Below are 23,796 nucleotides of genomic sequence, written 5' to 3'. Positions count from 1 at the left end.
AAGAACAGTAACGAATTACATTTACTTCGTTTCTCTCCACCACTGGTTAAAACAATCAAACCATGGAGGAAAGCAAGGATGTGTTGTGACAAAGCATTGACACTGGAGACTCCTTCCAGAAGGTTAACGCATCTCTATATAACAAGTGGGACAAATATAAACAAATTTGCAGCTTCACTGCGGTTTAAGAGAAGATCTGACGTCTTGATGGATGAAATATAAGGGCAATTTGTAGCCTGCATGTGTTTTTCCATCGAACTTACAACAGGAAGATGTCACACGATCATTCGTAAAATAATCGTAGGTTTAAATTTTTATTTCAATGACCAACAACCGTCTATTTTTTGGTACATAGCGTGCAGTGTTACCTTGGCAACAAGAAAGTCTCATCCTAAATCTCGAGGTGGAAAACTCATTTACATCATTCAGGAGATTCCCTTATCCAGAAGTGACTTACAGTTATCTTAGTTATACAACTGAGCAGTAGAGAGTTGAGGGCCTAGTTCAGGGACCCAGCAATGGTATTTTCGGTGGTGCCGGGATTCGAACCCATGACTTTCCAAACAAAAGGCGACTGAGCTACCAGCCCTTCCCTGAAAGCTCCAGCTGATATGAATCATATTGGATCATACCCGAGCTGAATTACATCAATATTTCAATCAAATATTGCAAACAATATCAGTCAGGTTGTGTGGTGTCGCCGGAGAGGAGACACACCCGGTAAAATCTAGACTTCGTTTAATCAAATGGGCGTTAAAGCGCACGATCTGGCAACAGGACGGAAATCTGGCAACTGTCCCTTTAAAGGCGACGCTGTTTCACACCGGGGCAGGGTGAGATCCTTCTCTGTAGTACACACTGATCAGGACGGAAAAGGCGGAGGTGTGTGATGTAAAAGAAATCATCGTTTGGAGGAATAAAAAATTAAATAAAAATAAATAATAATTTTCAGTAACTGGACCCGGGCTGATGACACGGAGGGGTTTGTTTTTACCGCCGCGAGACGCCGAGGCCTGGGAAAGACAGAGGGAGGGAGAGAAAGAGAGCGAGAGAGAGAGAGGACACGCCATCCTGCTCCATTCATCCATCCATCCGCCCAGTCCGTCCATCATCAGCGCCCGTATTGGTCGCGGCAGCTGGGTAAACTCGCGCGCTCGTTCGGTGCTCGTGCATTATTAACGCGGCACGGAAAATCACGCGTGGATCGGATTTCTAATGAAAGAAAATAAAAAAAACACCAGTATTCTTTTTTTCTTTTTCTTTTTTTATTATTAGTTATTCACACCATTCCAGCAATATTCCCTAAACTTTTTTTTCCCTTCTTTTTCTTTTTAAAAGCCGGTAAGAAAATTAACACCAGAGTGCGTCAATCAACACCAGTGTAACACAATACACACATTTTTCCTGCTTTTTTTGTTTATTTTGTTTATTTCATTTCATCTTATTAAATATTATAAATATATTGTATGCCAAAAAAAAACTTTGGTTGATTTATATTTAAAGAATAATGTGGTGCACAAATTCCTGGCTCAGTTTGGACCCTTTGTGTGCGCAAAACAAACGATGGAAAGGTCTCCAATGAAGGCGCGCGCTCATCAGCACATTCTGTGTGTGTGTGTGTGTGTGTGTGAGGGAGGGAGAGAGGGATGGAGAGATAGATAAGGGGGGTGGGGCCTGGTGGGCGTATCGGTGACAGTTTGAATCCAGAGCCCATAGAAATGAGGCGCTGTGATGGAGAGGGATTAAGAGACGCAGGCAGCGTCCGTGCGCAATCCGTACGTGCGTGCGTGCGTGCGTGCGTGTGTGTGTGTGTGTGTGCGCGTGTGTGTGTGCGCGTGTATATATGTGCGTGTCTCCGTGTTTGTGTCCCACGAGCCCTCACAACACTCTGTGCTCTTTCCAGGAACCGCCTGCTCGTCTTACCGCAGGGCAGAAGACGAGATGTCCGCCAGCACATCGCACGCGGAGCCCACAGACTTCTCAGCCAGGACTGTGTACCTCAACCGGGCACAGAGCACCAAGTTCTGCGATAACCATGTCAGGTGAGTCCATCCATCCATCCATCCATCCATCCATCCACCCATCCATCCATCCACCCATCCATCCATCCATCCATCCATCCATCCACCCATCCATCCATCCACCCATCCATCCATCCATCCACCTATCCATTCATTCATTTATTCTTGTATTTATCAGTAAATTCACTGCATTATTTCTTTAAATAAGTCCACTAATTAAATATGAAGACCACAAACACGTATTAACGTATATATTTGACATATTATACTAAAATTATACGCACATTTCATCTTTTTTTAAAGGACATTTTTATTACAACATGCATTTACTGTTGGACTGTTAAAGTTATTAATAAAATAATGAGGCATTTATTATGATATTATTAAACTCCATAAAATACAAGGCGCATCAAAAAATTAATAATTCAATCTATTTACTTTAATGAGTAATGTGTGTGTATATATATATATATTGAATACACATGTTAATAAATTGAATACTATTATATATTAAAAATAATAATAAATATAGAAGTATGAATAAGATATATCACTGACACCTCCATTATTATCATTATTATTATTATTATTATTATTATTATTATAAAAATATAGATAAAATTAATTCCATGGCTTAAATGAATAAACATGTAATTTCAATAATTCTATTAATCTAAATCCATGAATTGGATAAATTATTCTATAAATGCAAACAGCACACACACTTATTCTATGATATTTTGACAATAATGTAATTCATTAATGTATTAATTTATTTTATTTTCGACTCTTTGTGCTGTTTTTATTGCCTGTAAATGATCTGAATGTGGAGGTGAATGTGTAATAGTTGGAGCGATCTCGGTATTTGACAGGAAGTGATGAGGTCAGTGATGTTTTCGTGATATATTTGCACTTTCGTTGGGCTCAGCTTGCCGTCGAGGAAGTGGCTGCTCTGCTTTTCTCCCTTTCGTATTTATCGCTGTCTCTGATCAAAGACGATGCAGACGCTCCGTGGTTTCATTTCGGTTATGTCGTGAATGAATCCAGGCGGTTTCCCACAGTGTTGTTGCTGCTGGTGGTTAGGATTGTTTAGTTTTGTTTTATTTCCTGACACCAGAGAGACATCTGAGACATGTTGAGGTTATATATTATTTCCTGAGTCTGTTGAAGTACTTTTGAAATCCCAGTTGCTGCTCTTTAAAGCTCTGAAAATCTGTTATAGTTAAAATGTCAACCTAAAGTCCTGTATTGTATCCCCTTGTCCCCATGTTTTTTGTGTGTGTGTGTAAAGTATTGACTTATTGTTTCTCTGCTGAAGCAGGAATTACGCCTGTGAGAAAAACAAACTCACCGTAACAATGTGAATATAAATTTTTTAAAAGAATGTTCTTACTGCTTGTCACATATGTCTTCATTTTAATTGAATTTTTCTCCCTCTGCCCGGTCCGCTCGGCGCTCGGCCGGTCTCTGTGGGGATCTCTCCATGCCGATCCAGCAGATGCGTCTGCATTTAAAGAGCACATCGAGCCAGTTTAATGTTAGCGTTAGTTACGCTTGATGTAAAGTCATACATTATGATTTTCCCCAATGGGATTTCCTCAGGATTTTCCCCTCAATATATCAGCTTTGTAAAATCTGTGAAATCTTCTAATGCTAATTCAATGTCAGTTTCATCATGCATTTTGTTTTATATTGCATTTGGTTCTTTTCCAAACTGTTACCACAAAAATGGAGGCGCACGATTGTACAGGATGTCTTTAGATGCGGTAGAATGAAATTTTCTCTTCACTCGAAATAGGAGGCTCAAATCTGTTACAGCATGACAATATCCTGGTGCACAAAGCCTGTTCCATGTAGATATGCTTTACATGATTTGGAGTGGAAGATCTCCTCCTATAGAGCTCTGACCTCCACCCTATTATTAATTGGGATTAATTTCCAATGCTGACTGCACCCTAGGCCTCCTCACCTCACCTCACCTCACCTACATCAGTACCTGACTTTACTAACAAACCAGCGGCTGAATAAATCTCACACAAATCTCCATAGGTGCACTCCAAAATCTAGTGGAACAACTTCCCAGAAGCGTGGCATAGCATGGCGGCTGTTATAATAGCAAACGGGGACTAAATGTGGAATTGTGTAATAACTTTTGTAAAAGAAAAATAGTTATCTAGGATGACTTTTTACTCAGAGAGCGCGGTACAGTGATCTTTAGTGGCGTCTGATAACATTCCAGTCGAGTATACAGCAAAACCCGGAACGTTTTATTGAACACTTATCGAGATTTACAGTCCCAGAAATAAATAACTTTTTCCTAAAAAACCCACAAAAATATATTTTTAGCTAAGTAACTTATCTATTTTGAATCATAAGAACTGCCACGAAGACAACTCAAATCCAAAAACACACTGAGAAGTAAAGAAAGACAGAAAACTGGCATAACCCAGACTCAGTGAGTCGATGAGTGAAGATCCATGTGCAGAGGGTCCGTTTTAATTAAACGTAGAATCTGACAGAAAAAAACACAGATGAAAAAAACAGACAGGAATAATCCAGAGAGTTTTCTTGATGTGTGATGTGCTGATGCAATAGAAAGGACAAAAACCTTCAATAACAAAATGACAGCATCGGCAGTAAATGACATCTAGAAGAGTCCAAAAGTGTAAAGTGCGGCACAAACATATATCACACATACAAGATAGAAACATTGAATGTACGGCTTGTGTTGCGTAATATAGTCAAGGCAAGAGTTAGCAAAGGTAGCAAAAGGCAGCAAGATAACTAACAAGGCAAAGAGAAGAATTATGTATATATATATATATATATATATATATAATAACACAATAACGCAAATTTATTTAAAAATAATTTATAATTTCATGAACACGTTATCTATTGATGCAGCTGCATTTCTTTTTGACAGTTTTTATTAAAAGTATTAATAATTAAATATAAAAGTGGCAAAATGAAAACTTTCAACGCAACACACATTTTTCCACGATGTCTTTTCTTTATTTAGATCTGAAAAACTAAATTTAAACTCCACTGAAAAACTATTTTTAATCCCTAAACATTCGTTTTACTGATGCGCCAAGGCTCAAATCGAGCACCAAAGACCGGTATGATGCACACATCCGGCAATTAAAACCGTCCGTGTGGAAACATAGCAAAAGTTCAGTGTCCTGATGATAAACATCTTTTAAAACACCATAATTACTTTCAAATACAATAATATTTTGTATTCATGTGCTGTGTTGAGTTGCTTTCACTGACACATACATTTGCATAATGCATCTATATTTGTTCATGCCCTTGTTGCTACCCTAGCGTTGCGATACAATTCACCCCTATTACGATGCAGTACAATCCAATTTCGATTTTATTTAACACAATGTGATTCAATGCAATACGATGCAATGAAAAAAATATGATGCGATGAAATTTAATACGGCACAGTTTTTTTTTCTTTGGTTCAGACAGACAGCAAATCATACATACATGACTTCTAACGCATGGCCCTTTTACACTTACTATGTAGTGCAAAAAACCCCCAGATGAAATAAAACCAGACGTTCTTTCCCTGTTCCATCTGCAGGAAGAAGCAGCTCTACCTCTGCCATGTTAATCTGTATTCTATGTGACTTACAGGACACGTCTCGGCCTCTGTAGTGTTGTGATGCTTAAATAAAATAGGTGAAAGGATTCATATGGATGAGAAACGTAGGAGGACTGAGGAGTTTGATGAGCTAATCAGAACTAGATCACTGGTGTCATTGCTTCTTATGATGTGTGACGAGGAGTATTCCATCCTCATTCCAACAACCATCTACAGACTACCAGCGCCCTTTTGATCCCACTTCATGTAGAGTTTTGACATTGGACTTCTTTGAACATTTAAAGGCTCTGGCATGGAGAAGTTGGTGTTGGATCTGTAATGATCTCAAATGATGAGCTATTTTATGAGTTGCTCAGAATCTCCTGGTTCCACAACGTCAAATGACTGTATAAGACCGTAGAAAGGACGTTACTCATAATCACACACTCTGGTGCTCAGGTTAGTTCTAACCACTATAATCACACTCTTGATATCACCCAAATGAGTTTCCCCTTTTGAGTCTGGTCCCCTTCAAGGTTTTTTCCTCATACCATCTAAGGGAGTTTTTCCTTGCCACAGTTGCCGCAGGCTTCATCATCAGGGATAAACACACATCATTCACTTATTTTTTGTTCATACCTCCTGTAAAGCTGCTTTGAAACACTGTCCATTGTGAAAAGCTCTACATAAATAAACTTGAAGTTAAAGTTTTATAGAGAAGCTCGTCATTCCTGCGATTTCAGCTTCGAGAAAGGAATGACTTGTCACAATTTCTGGAGCTTTCTCACAGCCCTGATGTCTGGAAATCAAGCGAGACAAGCTTCACGTGTCCCAGAAAAGGTTCACACTGGAATTACATTTAATCTAATAATGAATCAGAGCTGAAACTCACCACGATGAAAGGGTTTATTATCGACACGGCTCCGTGATGACGCTGGTTAATATGAGCTACCAAAGACAAGCGCTGCTTTTATCCAATAAGCATAAAGGAGACGTGTGAATACGTTGAATTCTGGTTGTTAGGATCTCGTGGACACATGACCACCATGGCACAAAAGAGAGAGGTTGCTCGAAGACCCAAATGCAGAGGCAGAAATTTTTTAATAGTTGTCTTTATTTTTCGATTTTGGTTATAAAAAGCTGATAAGAAGCTGATACAGCAAAAATCCATGGTCATAGATCATTAGCCATTTAGATTTTTAGCTCGATATTGAGTGCGGTTACTTCACCAATTCTCTGCTCAGACGCACACACACACACACACACACACACACACACACACACACACACACACACACACACACACACACACACACACACACACAAAGGATCGATCCATCAGTTCTGCCTCGATTGGATTTTACTCTAAAAGGCTCTATTTAGGTTCCTGAAATTAGATTACTGTGTGTATGAGGGAGGTGTGCTCCTGCATTTGATTGGCCAGTACTATGTAAATGGATGCTGTGCATATATGTGTGTGTGTGTGTGTGTGTGGACCTCCTTCTTCCTGTTCCTCCTCCTGTCTGTCATAGCACGTGCTCGTCCTGCTGATCTCTTCTCCCCGAGTGGAAATTGATCTCCGGGAGATTAACGGCATGTTTATCCGAAGCGCAGTCCGCCTCCGTTATCGTCCTCTGCGTTGCCATGTTTTATTCACGGCTACGTTTCGGCTTCCTGACCTCTCGGCCTTAGGTGTCAATCACAGCATTGCCATGGCAACATGTCCACAAATCCACACCACTAGACATAACAATGGACTGCATGCCATTAACCTGATATCACACCCATATTGAATATACAATTAGTGTCTCATACTAGTGTGGTTCAGTGTGTGTGTGTGTGTGTGTGTGTGTGTGTGTGTGTGTGTGTGTGTGTCGGTGATTAGATGAAGAGGACGGTATTGTATGAACATTAGGCTGCACTCAGATATCGGAGCTACCGTGCTGTACTTCCAGGTCAGCCCTGAGCGGGTGTTTGATGTCGTTGTGTCGGTCGACGTGTGTGTTAGGCTGTGAACTCCCCGCTCAGGTACGAACGGCGAGAACAATGTGCTTGTGTTTACACGGACGAGAAATAAACACACACATGCACCACCTGTCGGAAGTTATAAGGCCGACTCGGCTTAGAAATTCAGAGTAAATGAGAGTTTGCTTTCATATCATATGATAAAGGTTGCTAGGAGACGGTTTGGGAAGTGCTGTGGTTTTGTTATGTGCACACCGAATTGCATGATCGAAAGTATGAGGACACCGGACTTTTCACAATGTTAGACACACAATCACAGGATGTCTTCTGCATGAAATTGTGCTTTCATTGAACTAGGAGACGCAAACCTGTTTCAGCATGACGATGCCCATGTGCACAAAGTCAGCTCCATGAAGATTTTTCCATGGTTTGGAGTGGAAGATCTCCTGCAATAGAGCTCCAAAACCCCTATTGAACACCTTTGGGATAAATGGTTCATACTGACTGCACCCCAGGCCTCCTCACCTCATCTTAATCAGTACCTGACTTTACTTACACTATTGTGTCTGATTGAATCTCACACGAATTGCCACAAAATCTAGTGACACATTTTCCCGAAAGAGTGGAGCTTATTATTAAAGAAAATATGGAATAAATGTAGAATAGGGCTTTCAGGAAGCACATACTAATCTCGGGTGTCCACAAACCTTTGTCTATATAGTGTATACTATAAAATACACGTGAGGGTTAAATAATGGAATATCTGGCTTAGGTGAAGTTCAAAAACTTGTTGCTTGAGTCCTGTTTATCGTATATCTTGTTGATGGAATCGTCTGCTGTCAGATTTCTCAATATTAGAGATGAGATTTGTGTGTCACAGAGATCGTGTCCTGCTCAGTCAGAGCTTTTTTTCCCCCTCCGCCCCCCTGATGGATATGCTGATGTACAGCTTTAAGAACTCCGTCATGATATATATAGTGACTTTAATGGTGAACTCTAAGGACTATAAGACTATTTAAAACCCACTCAGTGGTGGTCAATAAATGTAAAAGGTTGCCAAGGTGCAGCCTCGTATTTTTGGACTCTTTCTCTATATCGGGACAGAAGCGTGATGACAGAGTGTTTTATTTCGGGTGGGTGGATGCTACAAAAAAAACCCAAGCAGAAGCTTTTTTGAGGGATCCAGCGAGGGACTGAAGTGGTATCGATCCCGAATCGAGCGCACAGTGCCACGGCCAAACTATATTTAAATCTGCTCTGCTTTTAAGATGCGCAGAACACGGCCATGTTTTGATGACTTTTTTTTCTGTGCAACTGACAACAGAGTAGCGCTTTAGGCGTTTATCGACCCGAGTTTGCTATTTGTGTAGCGTCTCACACTCCGCAGGCGCTTTGTGGAAACGCGCCCTGCGAGGTGTTCGGATTCTGCTTTACCTGCAGACCGTCGCAGTCAGGAGCATGATTTGTAAAACGCAGAAAGAAGAGATCGATGTTTACAAGATCTTCCTGTTCTCCTTCTGCAGCACCACGAAGTACGGCGTCTTCACCTTCCTGCCTCGCTTCCTGTACGAACAGATCCGGCGAGCCGCCAATGCTTTCTTCCTCTTTATCGCCCTAATGCAGGTACGACTCGATACACATGAGCGTATACACAAACACACACACACACACACACACACACACACACACACACACACACACACACGTATACATGAGCCAAAGAAGAACGTGAATGTAATGAATAAACAACTCAGTGATGTGCTGTTACAGGACAATCAAAATAATCAGCAGAATTATTGTCACTAACCAGAATCCAGAATGCTGATTAGTTTCCAATAACAGCATTCTTTATTCCTGATACACAACACAGCAGTTGTTACACAGTAAATGCCACACTTTTTGCTCATTTCTAACTGCAACAGTAATGAAGTTAATCTCTGGCTCAAGTTACTGTTTATAATATAATCCATCCATCCATCCATCTTCTCCCGCTTATCCGATGCCGGGTCGCGGGGGCAGCAGTCTAAGCAAAGATGCCCAGACTTCCCTCTCCCTAGACACTTCTTCCAGCTCTTCCGGGGGGACACCAAGGCGTTCCCAGGCCAGCCGGGAGACATAGTCTCTCCAGCGTGTCCTAGGTCTTCCCCGGGGTCTCCTCCCAGTGGGACGCGCCCGGAACACCTTCCCAGGAAGGCGTCCAGGAGGCATCCGGAACAGATGCCCGAGCCACCTCAGCTGACCCCTCTCGATGTGGAGGAGCAGCGGATCTACTCCGAGCTCCTCCCGAGTGACTAAGCTTCTCACCCTATCTCTAAGGGATCGCCCAGCCACCCTGCGGAGGAAGCACATTTCGGCCGCCTGTATCCGGGATCTTGTCCTTTCGGTCATGACCCAGAGCTCATGACCATAGGTGAGAGTAGGAACGTAGATTGACCGGTAAATCGAAAGTTTCGCCTTGCGGCTCAGCTCCTTCTTCACCACGACAGACCGGTACATCGACCGCATTACTGCAGAAGCTGCACCGATCCGTCTGTCAATCTCCCGTTCCACCCTTCCCTCACTCGTGAACAAAACCCCAAGATACTTAAACTCCTCCACTTGCGGCAGGAACTCCCCACCAACCTGAAGTGGGCAAGCCACCCTTTTCCGACTGAGGACCATGGCCTCGGATTTGGAGGTGCTGATTCTCATCCCAGCCGCTTCACACTCGGCTGCAAACCGTCCCAGTGCATGCTGAAGGTCCTGGTCTGATGAAGCCAACACGACAACATCATCTGCAAAGAGCAAAGACGAAATCGTGTCGTCACCAAACCAGACACCCTCCGACCCCTGGCTGCGCCTAGAAATTCTGTCCATAAAAATTATGAACAGAACCGGTGACAAAGGGCAGCCCTGCCGGAGTCCAACATGCACCGGGAACAAGTCTGACTTACTGCCGGCAATGCGAACCAAGCTCCTGCTTCGGTCATACAGGGACCGGACAGCCCTTAGTAAAGGGCCCCCGACCCCATACTCCCGGAGCACCCTCCACAGGCCGCCGCGAGGGACACAGTCGAATGCCTTTTCCAAATCCACAAAGCACATGTGGACTGGTTGGGCAAACTACCATGAACCCTCCAGCACCCTGTAGAGGGTATAGAGCTGGTCCAGTGTTCCACGGCCTGGACGAAAACCACAGTGTTCCTCCTGAATCCGAGGTTCTACTATCGGCCGTATTCTCCTCTCCAGTACCCTGGCATAGACTTTCCCAGGTAGGCTGAGAAGTGTGATCCCCCTATAGTTGGAACACACCCTCCGGTCCCCCTTCTTAAAAAGAGGGACCACCACCCCGGTCTGCCATTCCAGAGGCACTGTCCCCGACCGCCACGCGATGCTGCAGAGGCGTGTCAGCCAAGACAGCCCCACAACATCCAGAGACTTGAGGTACTCAGGGCGGATCTCATCCACCCCCGGTGCCCTGCCACCGAGGAGTTTCTTTACTACCTCGGTGACTTCAGCTTGGGTGATGGACGAGTCCGCCTCTGAGCCCTCAGCCTCTGCTTCCTCAATGGAAGATGTGACGGCGGGATTGAGGAGATCCTCGAAGTATTCCTTCCACCGTCCAACGACATCCCCAGTTGAGGTCAACAGCTCCCCACCTCTACTGTAAACTGCATTGGTGGGGCACTGCTTTCCCCTCCTGAGGCGCCGGACGGTTTGCCAGAATCTCTTCGAGGCCAGCCGATAGTCCTTCTCCATGGCCTCACCGAGCTCCTCCCAGGCCCGAGTTTTTGCCTCGATAACCACCCGGGCTGCAGTTCGCTTGGCCTGCCGGTACCCGTCAGCTGCCTCAGGAGTCCCACAAGCCAACCAGGCCAGGTAGGACTCCTTCTTCAGCTTGACGGCATCCCTTACTTCCGGTTTCCACCACCGGGTTCGGGGATTGCCGCCTCGACAGGCACCGGAGACCTTACTGCCACAGCTCCGAGCGGCCGCTTCGACAATGGAGGTGGAGAACATGGTCCACTCGGACTCAATATCTCCGGCCTCCCTCGGGATCTGGTCAAAGCTCCGCCGGAGGTGGGAGTTGAAGATCTCTCTGACAGGAGGCTCGGCCAAACGTTCCCAGCAGACCCTCACAGTACGCTTGGGTCTGCCGAGTCTGTCCAGCTTCCTCCCCCGCCATCGGATCCAACTCACCACCAGGTGGTGATCAGTTGACAGCTCCGCCCCTCTCTTTACCCGAGTGTCCAAGACATACGGCCGCAGGTCAGATGAAACGACCACAAAGTCAATCATCGACCTGCGGCCTAGGGTGTCCTGGTGCCACGTGTACTGATGGACACCCTTATGCTTGAACATGGTGTTCGTTATGGACAAACTGTAACTAGCACAGAAGTCCAATAACTGAACACCGCTCGGGTTCAGATCAGGGGGGCCGTTCCTCCCAATCACGCCCCTCCAGGTGTCACTGTCGCTGCCCACGTGTGCATTGAAGTCTCCTAGTAGAACGACGGAGTCCCCAGTCGGAGCACTGTCCAGCACCCCTCCCAGAGACCCCAAGAAGGCCGGGTACTCTATACTGCCGTTTGGCCCGTAGGCACACACGACAGTGAGAGACCTATCCCCAACCCATAGGCGCAGGGAAACGACCCTCTCGTTCACCGGGGTAAACTCCAACACATGGCGGCTGAGCTGGGGGGCTATAAGCAAACCCACACCAGCCCGACGCCTTTCACCATGGGCAGCTCCAGAGTTGTAAAGAGTCCATCCTCTCTCGAGGAGTGTGGTTCCAGAGCCCAGGCCGTGCGTAGAGGTGATCCCGACTATCTCTAGTCGGAACCTCTCAACCTCACGCACAATCTCAGGCTCCTTCCCCGCCAGCGAGGTGACATTCCACGTCCCTAGAGCTAGCTTCCGTGTCCAGGGATCGGGTTGTCGAGGCCTCCACCTTCGACTGCTGCCCGATCCTCTTAGCACCGGCCCCTTACGGTCCCTCCTGCAGGTGGTGAGCCCACTGGAAGGCGGCCCCACGTCGCTCCTTCGGGCTGAGCCCGGCCAGACCCTGTGGGGGAAGGCCCGGCCACCAGGCGCTCGCATACGAGCCCCAACCCCGGGCCTGGCTCCAGGGTGGGGCCCCGGCTGCGCCATACCGGGCGACGTCACGGTCCCTGATGTAGTATCTCTCATAAGGGGTTTTATATAATATAATATAACCAGTTATTATTAAGTCTTTCTATTTGCCTTCACTATATAGTTATAAAGCACTGACTATTCTGTAAATCATAATATTTATGTATACATGATGTGGAATAGCCAAAAGGTCACTTTTTGAGTGATGTTTTGCTATTGTAAGAAGTAATAGAAAGTCTGTCTCAGTCAACGTTCTGCTTAGGCAGTGCAGTATTTGATTTCTATATTCGATATAATTATTTTCCGTCTTTTTGAGCCGAACACTATAGCTGGTAAATCGGTGCGTTATATATATTATCCGCAGCGTCCCTTCGGGAATGCGTAAAGACCAAATCGAAATCTTTCCCATATATTTTCTGAAAATGATTTCATATGTGATGCATATTATTTATTATATTTCAAGCGAGGAGAAATCCATCTGAGCCTCAAGCGCTGCATCACTCTGACCATCTCATTGATTGGAGATGAAAGGCGGGTCAGGTGCTGTTTTGCGGCTTGAAGACCTCTGCTGCATTAGTCTGAAAGGACCTCAGCCAGATGAAAGCTAGCTCTCAAAAAAGCCCTTTCATTTCTAGCTTATCATTTTAGTGCTTGTTTATTTCAGGTTTGAATGTTAAAGGGTTAGTGTTCGAAGAAAGAGGGATGGGAATGTATCTTGATGAAACTGTGTGTTCTGTGTGTGTGTGTGTGTGTGTGTGTGTGTGTGTGTGTGTGTGTGTGTGTGTGTGTGTGTGTGTGTTCGCAGCAAATCCCTGACGTTTCTCCGACGGGGCGCTACACCACACTGGTGCCTCTCATTTTTATCCTGACAGTGGCTGGGATTAAGGAAATGATTGAGGACTATGTGAGTAAGAGCGCCCTCTGGTGTGTGTGCAAGGATAGACTATATGTTTGTTTAGAATAGCATGCTAGAATCAGCAAACGGGCGGAGTGATGAAGACGGAGTCTCTTGCCACCACATAGTTGATTTTGCGGGCAGAGCTTAGGTTTGCAAAGTTTCATTTGAACAAATTACAAGACTTCTTTGGACAGACGAGAATAAAGTGGAGATGTTTGACGGCAAAAAAAAAAACCCACACACAGCACATTAGCAAAAAACACCTCATTCCAGCTGTCAAGCACAGTGGTAAAACTGGCTTAAGTATTCAAAGTACTATGGTTTATAATGGCTTTAATGTATTATTTGACTCTTGCTTAATCAACTCAGTTTATGTGAAAAGACTCTAATGTTTAACACATCAATCTGATTAATATCTATTAAAATTATCATGCCCACAAAACCTTCAAACAAAATCGCACAAATAAGTACACTGGTGTTGTGGCGAGTTCGAGTCAGGAGTTTCTTCCATCATTTATTCCTCTCTAAATGTTCTGCTTAAGTTGAACTGACTGTTTTGGATGCTAAGTAGATACCACCAAGCGGCGATCAAACCAAGCTCAAAGTGTTACTTCAGCTTGTTGCTGCCGAAGGTTGTTCTACAAACTTTTGAATCATAAGGTGTACTCTCACAGATTCTCCATTTCGGCTCGAATTTTGTCAAATGATTAAGGACACGGTGTAGCATGTTGTGTTTTGTTGTTCATCTAAGGTCGTATTTGCCTAATTCGAAGACCAGTTAAATACCGGATGAATTTAATCGTGTCCTAAAATACATTCCAAGAGAGTGTACTCTCGAGTGCTCTGTCAAGTTCTAGAATGATTAGCATGCGCAATACATAGTGCTTGTGTACAAGGAGTTTGCATTTTAGCCCGTTTAAGCACAAGCCATTCAGTGCTGAGTTTAGAACGTAGTGTTTCTGGTGCCAGGTTTGTCAGATTGGGGTCATTTTCAGGATTAGAGCATCGATTTGAGTATGAAACAATTCTGTCAAATAGGAAGATTTTAAGATCATAGAATAAAGTCTTTAGAACCAATTGGTAGCAGTGTTAGCTTAGCTTTGTGCTATTGAGCTGCAAAGTGAGAGAAAAAAAATGGACACTTCATTGATGAATTGAGGGGGCGTTTATATCGGGTTTTTAATTTTTTTTCTGAGGTTGAAATGATTAAATGATTTACAATTTGCCAAAATAATTATTGTTTTCTATTTGTAATCATTAATAATACATATTCATGACAAGTAAATATAGTTATATAGACATGTGGGAGGATTTCTGGCAACCTGGCAACCTGGATAGATGATAGGGAATCTAAAGCTTTATAAATTAATTGAAAATATTTTTGATGTCTGCAGAAACGACACAAAGCAGACAATACGGTGAACAAAAAGAAGACTACAGGTTGAGTATTGTTAAGTGTGTGTGTGTGTGTGTGTGTGTGTGTGTGTGTGTGTGTGTTGTAGAGATAATCTCCTTATATTAATACATTACGTTCTTCTAATCATTTTTCCTCAGTGCTGCGCAACGGCACATGGCAGACTATCATCTGGAAACAGGTATCCCCATCCCTCGAATTCTTTCCAGCCCCTCGCTCTTTATATCTCCCTTCTCTTTCTTTGTGTTCCCCCTTTTCTCTCTGTTGGTCTGGTTATCTCGTTTCATTCATGCCTGCTGTGGTTGCGGCTCGTTTTAGTCACGTTTCCATTAATGGTTTCAAAGTTCACAGTTCTGTCTTCTCACATTCTACATTTTCTCTTTCTGTCTTTCTTCTCTTGTTCTTTCTGTACATGTCTGTCTGTCTGTGTGTGTGTGTGTGTGTGTGTGTGTGTGTGTGTGTGTGTGTGTGTGTGTGTGTGTGTGTGTGTTTGTGTATCTCCTCTTTTTAATTCTTCCACTCGTTCTCATTCTGGATCTCCCCTCTCCTTCATGCTGTCGCAATGCTGCACCTGCCCACTAGGTGGCAGTGGGAGACATAGTGAAGGTGACCAATGGGCAGCATCTCCCCGCTGACATGGTCTTAGTGTCCTCCAGGTCAGCAACACTGTGTGTGTGTGTGTGTGTGTGTGTGTGTGTGTGTGTGAGAAGTTCACACTAGCAGGTGACTAGCAGAAGAGCACTATTGTTGTTGCTAGTGGGTGTGGCCTCTGAGTTATAATAGTGGCCATATAAACTAATTAATCGCAAATTCTGTAGTTCACATATCAGCGTGAGAATTGTTGGTCATTAGTTGCTAGGCTACCGACGATCTCTGCTCTTTCCAAGCTTTATTTATCTTTAGAAAATATCTACAGACAATTAATAAGACGTCAAAGTGTAAATCGGTTGTAGCTGCAGGTAGCTATTAAATTTATGAATAGAGAACTGAAACCTCGGACCACATGAGTCATGTGATCAGTCCCAGGAATCAAATCAAATTGGTATCTAATTCATCCTATTCTTTAAAACATCATGTGCATGGACATAAAAACAAAAAACGATCGATTGATTGACTTTATCGCTTGCTAGTGTGACGCTGAGGTGAGTGCATGGGCAAGATTTATTTCTGAGTGTTTGTTTTAATGCGTTTTTGTTTTAATTGTGTGTTTCAGTATAATTGGACGTAGCATCAGCACACAAAATGAAAAAAAAAAAAAACATTTAGACAATTATTTAATCAGCAATCTGATGTTTACTTTGGTAGTTTTGTACTGGAGCTATAAAGCCAATTTAGCTAGCAAGTAAAAAAATTGCTGTCTTTTTTTGTGAACATCTGCTTTAAACCCAGTTTATTATTGTTTCCTGCTTAATTGTGTAGTTAATGTAACTTTCTGGGGGTTTTTCTCTCCAAATGTTTTATTTAAAAAAAGCTAAATTTAGCTAAGTTAAATGAAATGAGCTTTATAGCTCTGGTGAAAAACTGAAGAAGCCAAAAGCATTTAGGATTGAAGGAGAATTTGTGTGGCGTAATTCATTTTTTTTAGTGTTCACATACTTTTTAAGATTTAGTTCTCATGTTTGTGGGAATAAAGTTTAGAGTACGATCCTCTGTTAGAAATCAGATTGTTCTGACATTGTGTTATATTGCGTTCGTTTCAAAGTTTTGTTGTTCTTCTCACAGTGAGCCTCAGGCCATGTGTTACATCGAGACCTCCAACTTGGATGGAGAAACCAACCTAAAAATCCGACAAGTCAGTGAGATGATTTATAATAGTGCGTGTGTGTGTGTGTGTGTGTGTGTGTGTTTGTTCATAGTCTTATCTGAATAAGTAGATCCTCAAACCACAGTCTCTTGGTCAAAGCAGACAGAAATGTGATTGAAGGAAGGAAATGTGGTGTATTTTATTATAGTCACTGAAGTAGGCACTACTTATAGAATTGTTGACCAGCTAATGGTTGCTAGTTTAGCTAGAATTTTATCTTAGCAAGCTAGCTAGTGGAGAATTTCAGCTACAGTGGATAAACATTGCTAACAATGGCTGCTCGCTAACAACCTTTAGCTGAAGTACCTGCTATTTAGCTAGCATGCTAAAATCTTGATGAGGTAACCAGTAATCATTGTATTCAAGTTTTTATTTAGTGTGTGTTTATTTAGTGTGTGTGTGTGCGTGTGTGTGTGTGTGTGTGTGTGTGTGTGTGTGTGTGTGTGTGTGTTGTAGGGTCTCTCTCTTACAGCCAGTGTTCAGACTGTAGAGGAACTGATAGGTCTGTCTGGTCGACTGGAGTGTGAGGGACCTAACAGACACCTGTATGACTTCACTGGCACATTGCGACTGGACAACCATAAGTATGTGCACCTCTGCATTTAGTGTCTTCACACCCTGGAGAATTTTCGTAAAGTAGTCATACAGACGTTCTCAAACGTAGATAGTGTCCTCCATTAGACATATGCTCTCTCTCTCTCTTATTTTTACTTTCCAGTCCAGTCGCTCTCGGACCGGATCAGGTGTTACTTCGAGGAGCGCAGATCAGGAACACGCAGTGGGTTGTAGGAATTGTTGTCTACACCGGGCATGATTCCAAACTCATGCAGGTCGGTTCCTGTAAAGTACATGAAGCATTTTTTGTAACCCACATGAAGGGTATCAGAGGACAAAGCATCCTAACAGGATGTATTGCTTATATTTATGGATAGAATGATGAACTAGGCTGTTTAGTATAGCAGATAAGCGCTTGTGCAGCTTATCCTTCAAAGCATCGCATCGAATGAACGAAAACTGCGTAAACTGAAAACACAAAAACATTTTGGAATTGTATTAATATTTGGGTGTATAAAAAGAAGTAGAAGTAGTACTTAACAATAATTGTTAGAAATTCACTCAACTGTTAATAAGATTAATAAGATAATAAGATTCCTGGTTTTCCGCCTCGTAGAACTCCACGAAAGCTCCTCTGAAGCGTTCCAACGTGGAGCGAGTGACGAACGTACAGATCCTGGTGCTGTTCGGGATCCTCCTCGTGATGGCACTGGTGAGCTCTATCGGGGCGGCCATTTGGAACAAGCAGTACAAGGACGTGGAGTGTTGGTACCTTTCTCGTACAGGTACACACAACCATAACCCTGTAACACACATACACATATTACACAAACACATTTCTGTAAATGTATATAATATATACACTGATCAGGCATAACATTATGTTCACCTGCCTGATATTGTGTTGGTCCCCTTTTGCTGCTAAAACAGTTCTGACCCATCGAGCATAAACAGCATTAACTTCTTCAGAAAGCTACTCCTGTAGCTTGTCTGTTGGATCGGACCACACGGACCAGCCTTCGCTCCACACGTGCATCAATGAGCCTTCTGCCCCCATGACCCTGTCGCCTTTTCACCACTGTTCCTTCCTTGGAGCACTTTTAATAGATACTGAGCACTGCAGACCAGGAACAGCCCACAAGAGCTGCAGTTTTGCTCTGACCCAGTCGTCTAGACATCACAATTTGGCTCTTATGCTTATGCCCATTTTTCTGCTTTCAACACGTCAACTTTAAAGACAAAATGTTCACTTGGTGTCTATTAAATATATCCACCCACTAACAGGTGCCATGATGAAGAGATAATCGGTGTTATTCACTTCACCGCTCATAATGTTGTGCCTGATTGGTGTGTTTGTGTGTGTGTGTGTGTGTGTGTGTGTGTGTGTGTGTGTGTGCGCGCTATTCTATAGGTGACATCTCTCTTAACTTCTGGTACAATCTGCTGACCTTCATCATTCTGTACAACAACCTGATTCCCATCAGCCTACTGGTGACACTGGAGGTCGTCAAGTTCACACAGGCTCTTTTTATAAACTGGGTATGTTATTGTATGGATACGATCCGTGTTAACATCCTTCATACAGTTGATATTTTAATATTTAAAACTTGAGTAAGCATTTCACGATCGGTTCATGTGCCATTCCTATTTTAATTTAACAGTCTATACAAGAGATAACAAACCATGCTGGATGAAGAAAATTGAAAAAACAAATGGAATTTGGAATAAAAAATAAAATAAGGAGCAGCTTTATGGTTCTCATAAGAGGTCACTGATCAGCTGCATTAAGCAATGAACTTTGCTTTACAATGAATTGGATTGTTTCAATTTACATTTACAGCATTTGGCAGACACACTTATTGAGCGAATTATGAGGTTAAGGGCTTTGCATAAGAGCCCAGCAGTGGCTGCTTGGTGGTGCTGGGATTTGAACTTGTGACCTTCTGATCCAGTGTCTTAACCACTAATTTACCAAAACTCCCATTTTTGTTTCTCATTGTTCACGTCTTAAGGAAATAGAACTTTGAAAACGCAACCGCATTCGTTTTGCAGACTACTGAGTAGTTATTTATTTATTTAGAAATATTATTATAACCGTGGCAACTTAAATTTTTATATAATGTTCTCTATGATGCAGCAATTTATTTTTCGCCCCACGGCCTTCAATCGTTTTAGTTTTTTGGTCCTTTTAAAGAAAAGGTCATGGCACCCCTGCTCTATATGTACATGGGGAATAAAAAAAAAAAAAAAAAAGTGCAGAAAATAAAACCCCAGAATTTAGGTGATACACAAATCTCGGTGCCAAAATGCATCAAGAATCATTGATCACCTTTTCTATGTGCACTGTGCCACCTTATTTGTATTGTATGTCTGATCCAATTTGTAATACCGTTTTTTAGGACAGGGAGATGTACTACGCTGAGACGGACACGCCCGCCATGGCTCGCACGTCCAATCTGAATGAAGAGCTCGGCCAGGTGAGGTGAAGCCCCGCCTTCTGGTCACGAAACAACGCATCTTCCAAATACTTCTTAGCAGAAAATCTTACATAGATTTATTTCAAACTCTCCTCTTTCTCAGGTGAAGTATCTGTTTTCTGATAAGACCGGCACTCTGACCTGTAACGTCATGCATTTTAAGAAAATCACCATCGCCGGGATCACATACGGGTAACATTTTTTTTTGTCTCTGATCACTGGATTTGTTTTTAGTTTCCAGCTTTCTTCCCAAATAGTGTATCAACCTGTTGGTGTGTATGTGTGTTTGTTTGTTTGTTTAGATATTTGTTTTTGTCTGCCAATCATTGATTTATTAATCCATTTCTGCAGGCACTTCCCAGATCTCGACGCCGATCGATCCATGGAAGATTTCAGGTCAGGAGCCGTTCTGTCTCTCTGTAATGCAGCTCTTTTGGAGCCGGTTTTATACTAGTATAAAGTGTGTGTACACGACATAAGCACAATATACAGAATAAATACTATAAAAGTTTGATATGTTGTAATTTAAAGCTGTTTTGCGGCAATGATTCAACAAGTGTACAGAGGCCACTCCTTCTTCAGTGGGACTAACAGGAGCAAAGGCCACACCTTCATTCATAGGACAAACAGGCACACCTCTTATGATAGGACTGACAGGCACTAAAGCCGTTCCTACTTTAATGGTACTGACAGTAAAAAGGCTACACCTTGTTTAATGGGATTAACAGGCACAAAGGCCATACTTTCAATGATGGGACTGACAGGCATAAAAGCCATGTCTACTTTAATGGGACTGACAGGCACAGAAGCCACACCTCCTATGATGGGACTGACAGGCACAGAGGCCACACCTCTTATGATGAGATTGACAGGCACAGAGGCCACACCTACTATGATAGGACTGACAGGCATAAAAAGCCATGCCTACTTTAATGGGACTGACAGGCACAGAAGCTTCACCTCCTATGATGGAACTGACAGGCACAGAAGCCACACCTTCTATGATGGGACTGACAGGCATAAAAGCCATGCCTACTTTAATGTAACTGATAGGTACAAAGGCCAAGCCTACTTTACTGGGACTGACAGGCAAAGATGCCACGCCTTATTTCATTCGATTGGCAGGCATATGGGCAAATTTAATACTGCGCTTCACTAAATCTGTCTCTTTTCTTCATCTTCCTCTCAGCCACCTTCCCTCCAACAACCACAGCTCCACCGAGTTTGACGATCCTGCTCTCATTCAGAACATAGAGAAGAATCACGTGAGTTCTCCATCACACAATACAAGACTTTCATTTCATCTCATCATGTCTTAGAAAGCCTACATTCCTCTCTTGGTCCTTTCTCCTGTAGCCCACCTCTCCTCAGATCTGTGAGTTTTTGACCATGATGGCCGTGTGCCACACCGTGGTTCCTGAGCGAGATGGAAACCAGATCATATATCAGGCCTCCTCTCCAGGTGTGCCATCAAATCACAACACTCCACCCTATAAAGCAATCGAATCACATGACCTACTGTATATTTGGACTAGAGCCTGATCGAAGGCACCACTTTACTTTCACCAATATTACCTTGTTTTCTACCATTTTTATTGTATTTGCTGAAAGGGAGGAAATAGAGGCCAGTGAGATGCCAGGTTTCATAGACAACATAAGGCATAACATGAAATTACAACATAAAACATAATTCATGCCAATTGTAATCCAAAGTCTTCTTGTTTTTTCTTGCTGAGCAAAATCCTGATTTTACTGCATAGTCGATCAGCTACTCTTTAATTCACTTTTTTTTTGCATGCGTGCATCATGATCAGGGTTATAAAAGCCACACAGTGGATTTTTCCGTCCTTTTGTTTACCTTATTTCGCTGATATGGATACACATGTCATAACACCTCTATATACTGTACATATACACCATTTTTTTTTTTTTTTATTTCCACTGATACCAAACCAGTCCATCAAATTCATTACCCATATATCAGACGAGAACTAAACCCAAACAAATACCCGAATTCTATACACAATAAGGACGTTATATTAATCCAGACAGGACCCCTGAGAAATGCTGGAATTTGGTTGGATCGCCTGCTGATTGTGTTGGTTTATGGCTTCTATGTTCATGTTGTGTTTAGATGAGGGAGCGTTGGTGAAAGGTGCCAAAAGCCTGGGCTTTGTGTTTACAGCAAGAACTCCACATTCAGTCATCATAGAAGCGGTCAGTGTGTTCTCACATCTTACTTGAATGAGTGTGTGAGTGTGCAGTATATTTGAAAAAAAAGGGCATTTCGGTCAGATTTGTAATGTTTGTGTGCTTTGCCTTTGAAACAGCGTGGAGAAGAAATGACGTATGAGCTGCTTAATGTGCTCGAGTTTTCCAGGTAAGCACTCAACAAGACAACATACTATGAAAATCTTTGTGTTGTTTTTTTGGTAATTAAATCTGTTTTGTAGCAATGATCTAACCAAAGAAGTGGCACTGACAGAAGCAAAGGCCACGCCTCCTTCAAAAAGGGCAAATAGGCACAGAGGCCACACCTCCTATGATTGGACTGACACGCACAAAAGCCATGCTTACTTTAATTGGACTGGCAGAAAAAAGGCCACGCCTCCTTCAATAAATCTGACAGGCACAGAGGACACACCTTATTTATGTGACTGACAGGCACAGAGACTACACATTATTTATTGGCATTAACAGTCATATGGCCACACATACTTTAATGTACCTGATAGGTACAAAGACCACACCTCCTTTAATGGGATTGACAGGCACAGAGGCCACGCCTTATTCAAAAGGGCTGAAAGGCAGGGAGGCTACGCTTATTTAATGGGGCTGACAGGCACAGTGGCCACGCCTTATTTAATGGGGCTGACAGGCAGAGAGGCCACGCCTTATTTAAATTGACACTCATATGGGCACACCTCCTTTAATGTAACTGATAGGTACAAATGCAACACCATATTTAACGGGGCTGACATGCACAGAAGCCACGCCTTTTTTAAATTGGACTAGCAGTCATATGTTTTTTTTTTCCTACACACTGTTTCCTGTGTTTCAGCAATCGAAAGCGCATGTCGGTCGTCGTGCGAACTCCATTAGGAAATCTGCGACTGTACTGCAAGGGAGCAGTGAGTAATCAAACACACACACTCGCTGAAACACTCACACTGATTTCATGGCACGGCTCACAGCAATCTTCTCACGCCGCTGTTGCAGGACAACGTGATCTTTGAGAGACTGAATGAGGCGTCTCAGTATAAAGACCTGACCAATGCTCACCTCGAGCAGTTTGCCACCGAAGGTATGAAGATCTTTGCAGAATCTTAGCTCTTGCTCCATCTTTTCAGCGCGACCCTGCTTTACGCTGTCTGTGTTTGCGTGCTCTGGCAGGTTTACGCACTCTGTGCTTTGCCTACGTGGACCTGGAGGAGAGCTTTTATCACGAGTGGCTAAATGAGTATAATCAAGTGAGCACAGTTCTCAAAGACCGGGCACAGAAACTGGAGGAATGCTACGAGCTGCTGGAGAAGGTATTTGACCATCAGAAAAAGCAATTATTGGGGTCCAAACACTTTTGTCAGGTGGCTAAAAGGATACTTTGTTGGGTCATGTTTTTTTCTTTGCAGCTGCTGGTGCACATAAAGGCATGATGCTGACAAGGCAATAAACCAAAAAACCCCATTTTGCAACATCCCACAATTTTGTGAGGAGATATGGAAGTAATGGCAGATTTGGTGCGACTCAGACCTGTGATCAATATCTCTGTTTTATGTCCTGTAACTAGTTTTTGGTCCAACCTTCTTTCCTCACCTGCATGTGATTGCAGTGACGTTGAGCTAGAAGGTCTCTCCATACATGCAAGCCTGAATTAACGTGATGCAGCATTTCACCAACAGAGGGTGCTGTTGTGTAATATATGTACAACAGTAGGGTGTAGGAGAAGAGGGAG

At 43.1% G+C, this 23,796-nt stretch overlaps 1 protein-coding gene across 5 annotated transcripts in view; it reads left to right on the top strand.

Moving 5' to 3' along the window:
* Nucleotides 1-23,796, top strand: part of atp8a2 (ATPase phospholipid transporting 8A2) — a 62,681-nt gene that overhangs the window by 9,977 nt on the left and 28,908 nt on the right. For 2 of the 5 annotated variants that reach the window (XM_083529110.1, XM_083529109.1), the window contains 21 exons: nucleotides 1,904-2,042; nucleotides 9,108-9,207; nucleotides 13,502-13,600; nucleotides 14,989-15,034; nucleotides 15,149-15,189; nucleotides 15,591-15,664; nucleotides 16,731-16,800; nucleotides 17,269-17,396; nucleotides 17,531-17,642; nucleotides 17,984-18,152; nucleotides 18,779-18,906; nucleotides 19,767-19,844; nucleotides 19,948-20,036; nucleotides 20,196-20,240; nucleotides 21,034-21,109; nucleotides 21,201-21,306; nucleotides 21,979-22,061; nucleotides 22,175-22,224; nucleotides 22,906-22,975; nucleotides 23,064-23,148; nucleotides 23,238-23,377. In XM_083529110.1, coding sequence (XP_083385236.1) covers nucleotides 1,904-2,042; nucleotides 9,108-9,207; nucleotides 13,502-13,600; nucleotides 14,989-15,034; nucleotides 15,149-15,189; nucleotides 15,591-15,664; nucleotides 16,731-16,800; nucleotides 17,269-17,396; nucleotides 17,531-17,642; nucleotides 17,984-18,152; nucleotides 18,779-18,906; nucleotides 19,767-19,844; nucleotides 19,948-20,036; nucleotides 20,196-20,240; nucleotides 21,034-21,109; nucleotides 21,201-21,306; nucleotides 21,979-22,061; nucleotides 22,175-22,224; nucleotides 22,906-22,975; nucleotides 23,064-23,148; nucleotides 23,238-23,377 — 1,928 coding nt within the window. Of the gene's footprint in view, nucleotides 1-1,701; nucleotides 1,776-1,903; nucleotides 2,043-2,864; nucleotides 2,905-9,107; nucleotides 9,208-13,501; nucleotides 13,601-14,988; nucleotides 15,035-15,148; nucleotides 15,190-15,590; nucleotides 15,665-16,730; nucleotides 16,801-17,268; nucleotides 17,397-17,530; nucleotides 17,643-17,983; nucleotides 18,153-18,778; nucleotides 18,907-19,766; nucleotides 19,845-19,947; nucleotides 20,037-20,195; nucleotides 20,241-21,033; nucleotides 21,110-21,200; nucleotides 21,307-21,978; nucleotides 22,062-22,174; nucleotides 22,225-22,905; nucleotides 22,976-23,063; nucleotides 23,149-23,237; nucleotides 23,378-23,796 lie in introns of those variants that run through there. The other 3 variants (XM_083529111.1, XM_083529112.1, XM_083529113.1) reach the window with 3 other exon arrangements.

This window comes from Silurus aristotelis (assembly GCF_946808225.1).
Source record: "Silurus aristotelis genome assembly, chromosome: 25".
Taxonomy (NCBI): Eukaryota; Metazoa; Chordata; class Actinopteri; order Siluriformes; family Siluridae; genus Silurus; species Silurus aristotelis.
Note: the sequence above shows the minus strand (reverse complement) of the source record. Positions and strands in the feature narration are given on the sequence as shown.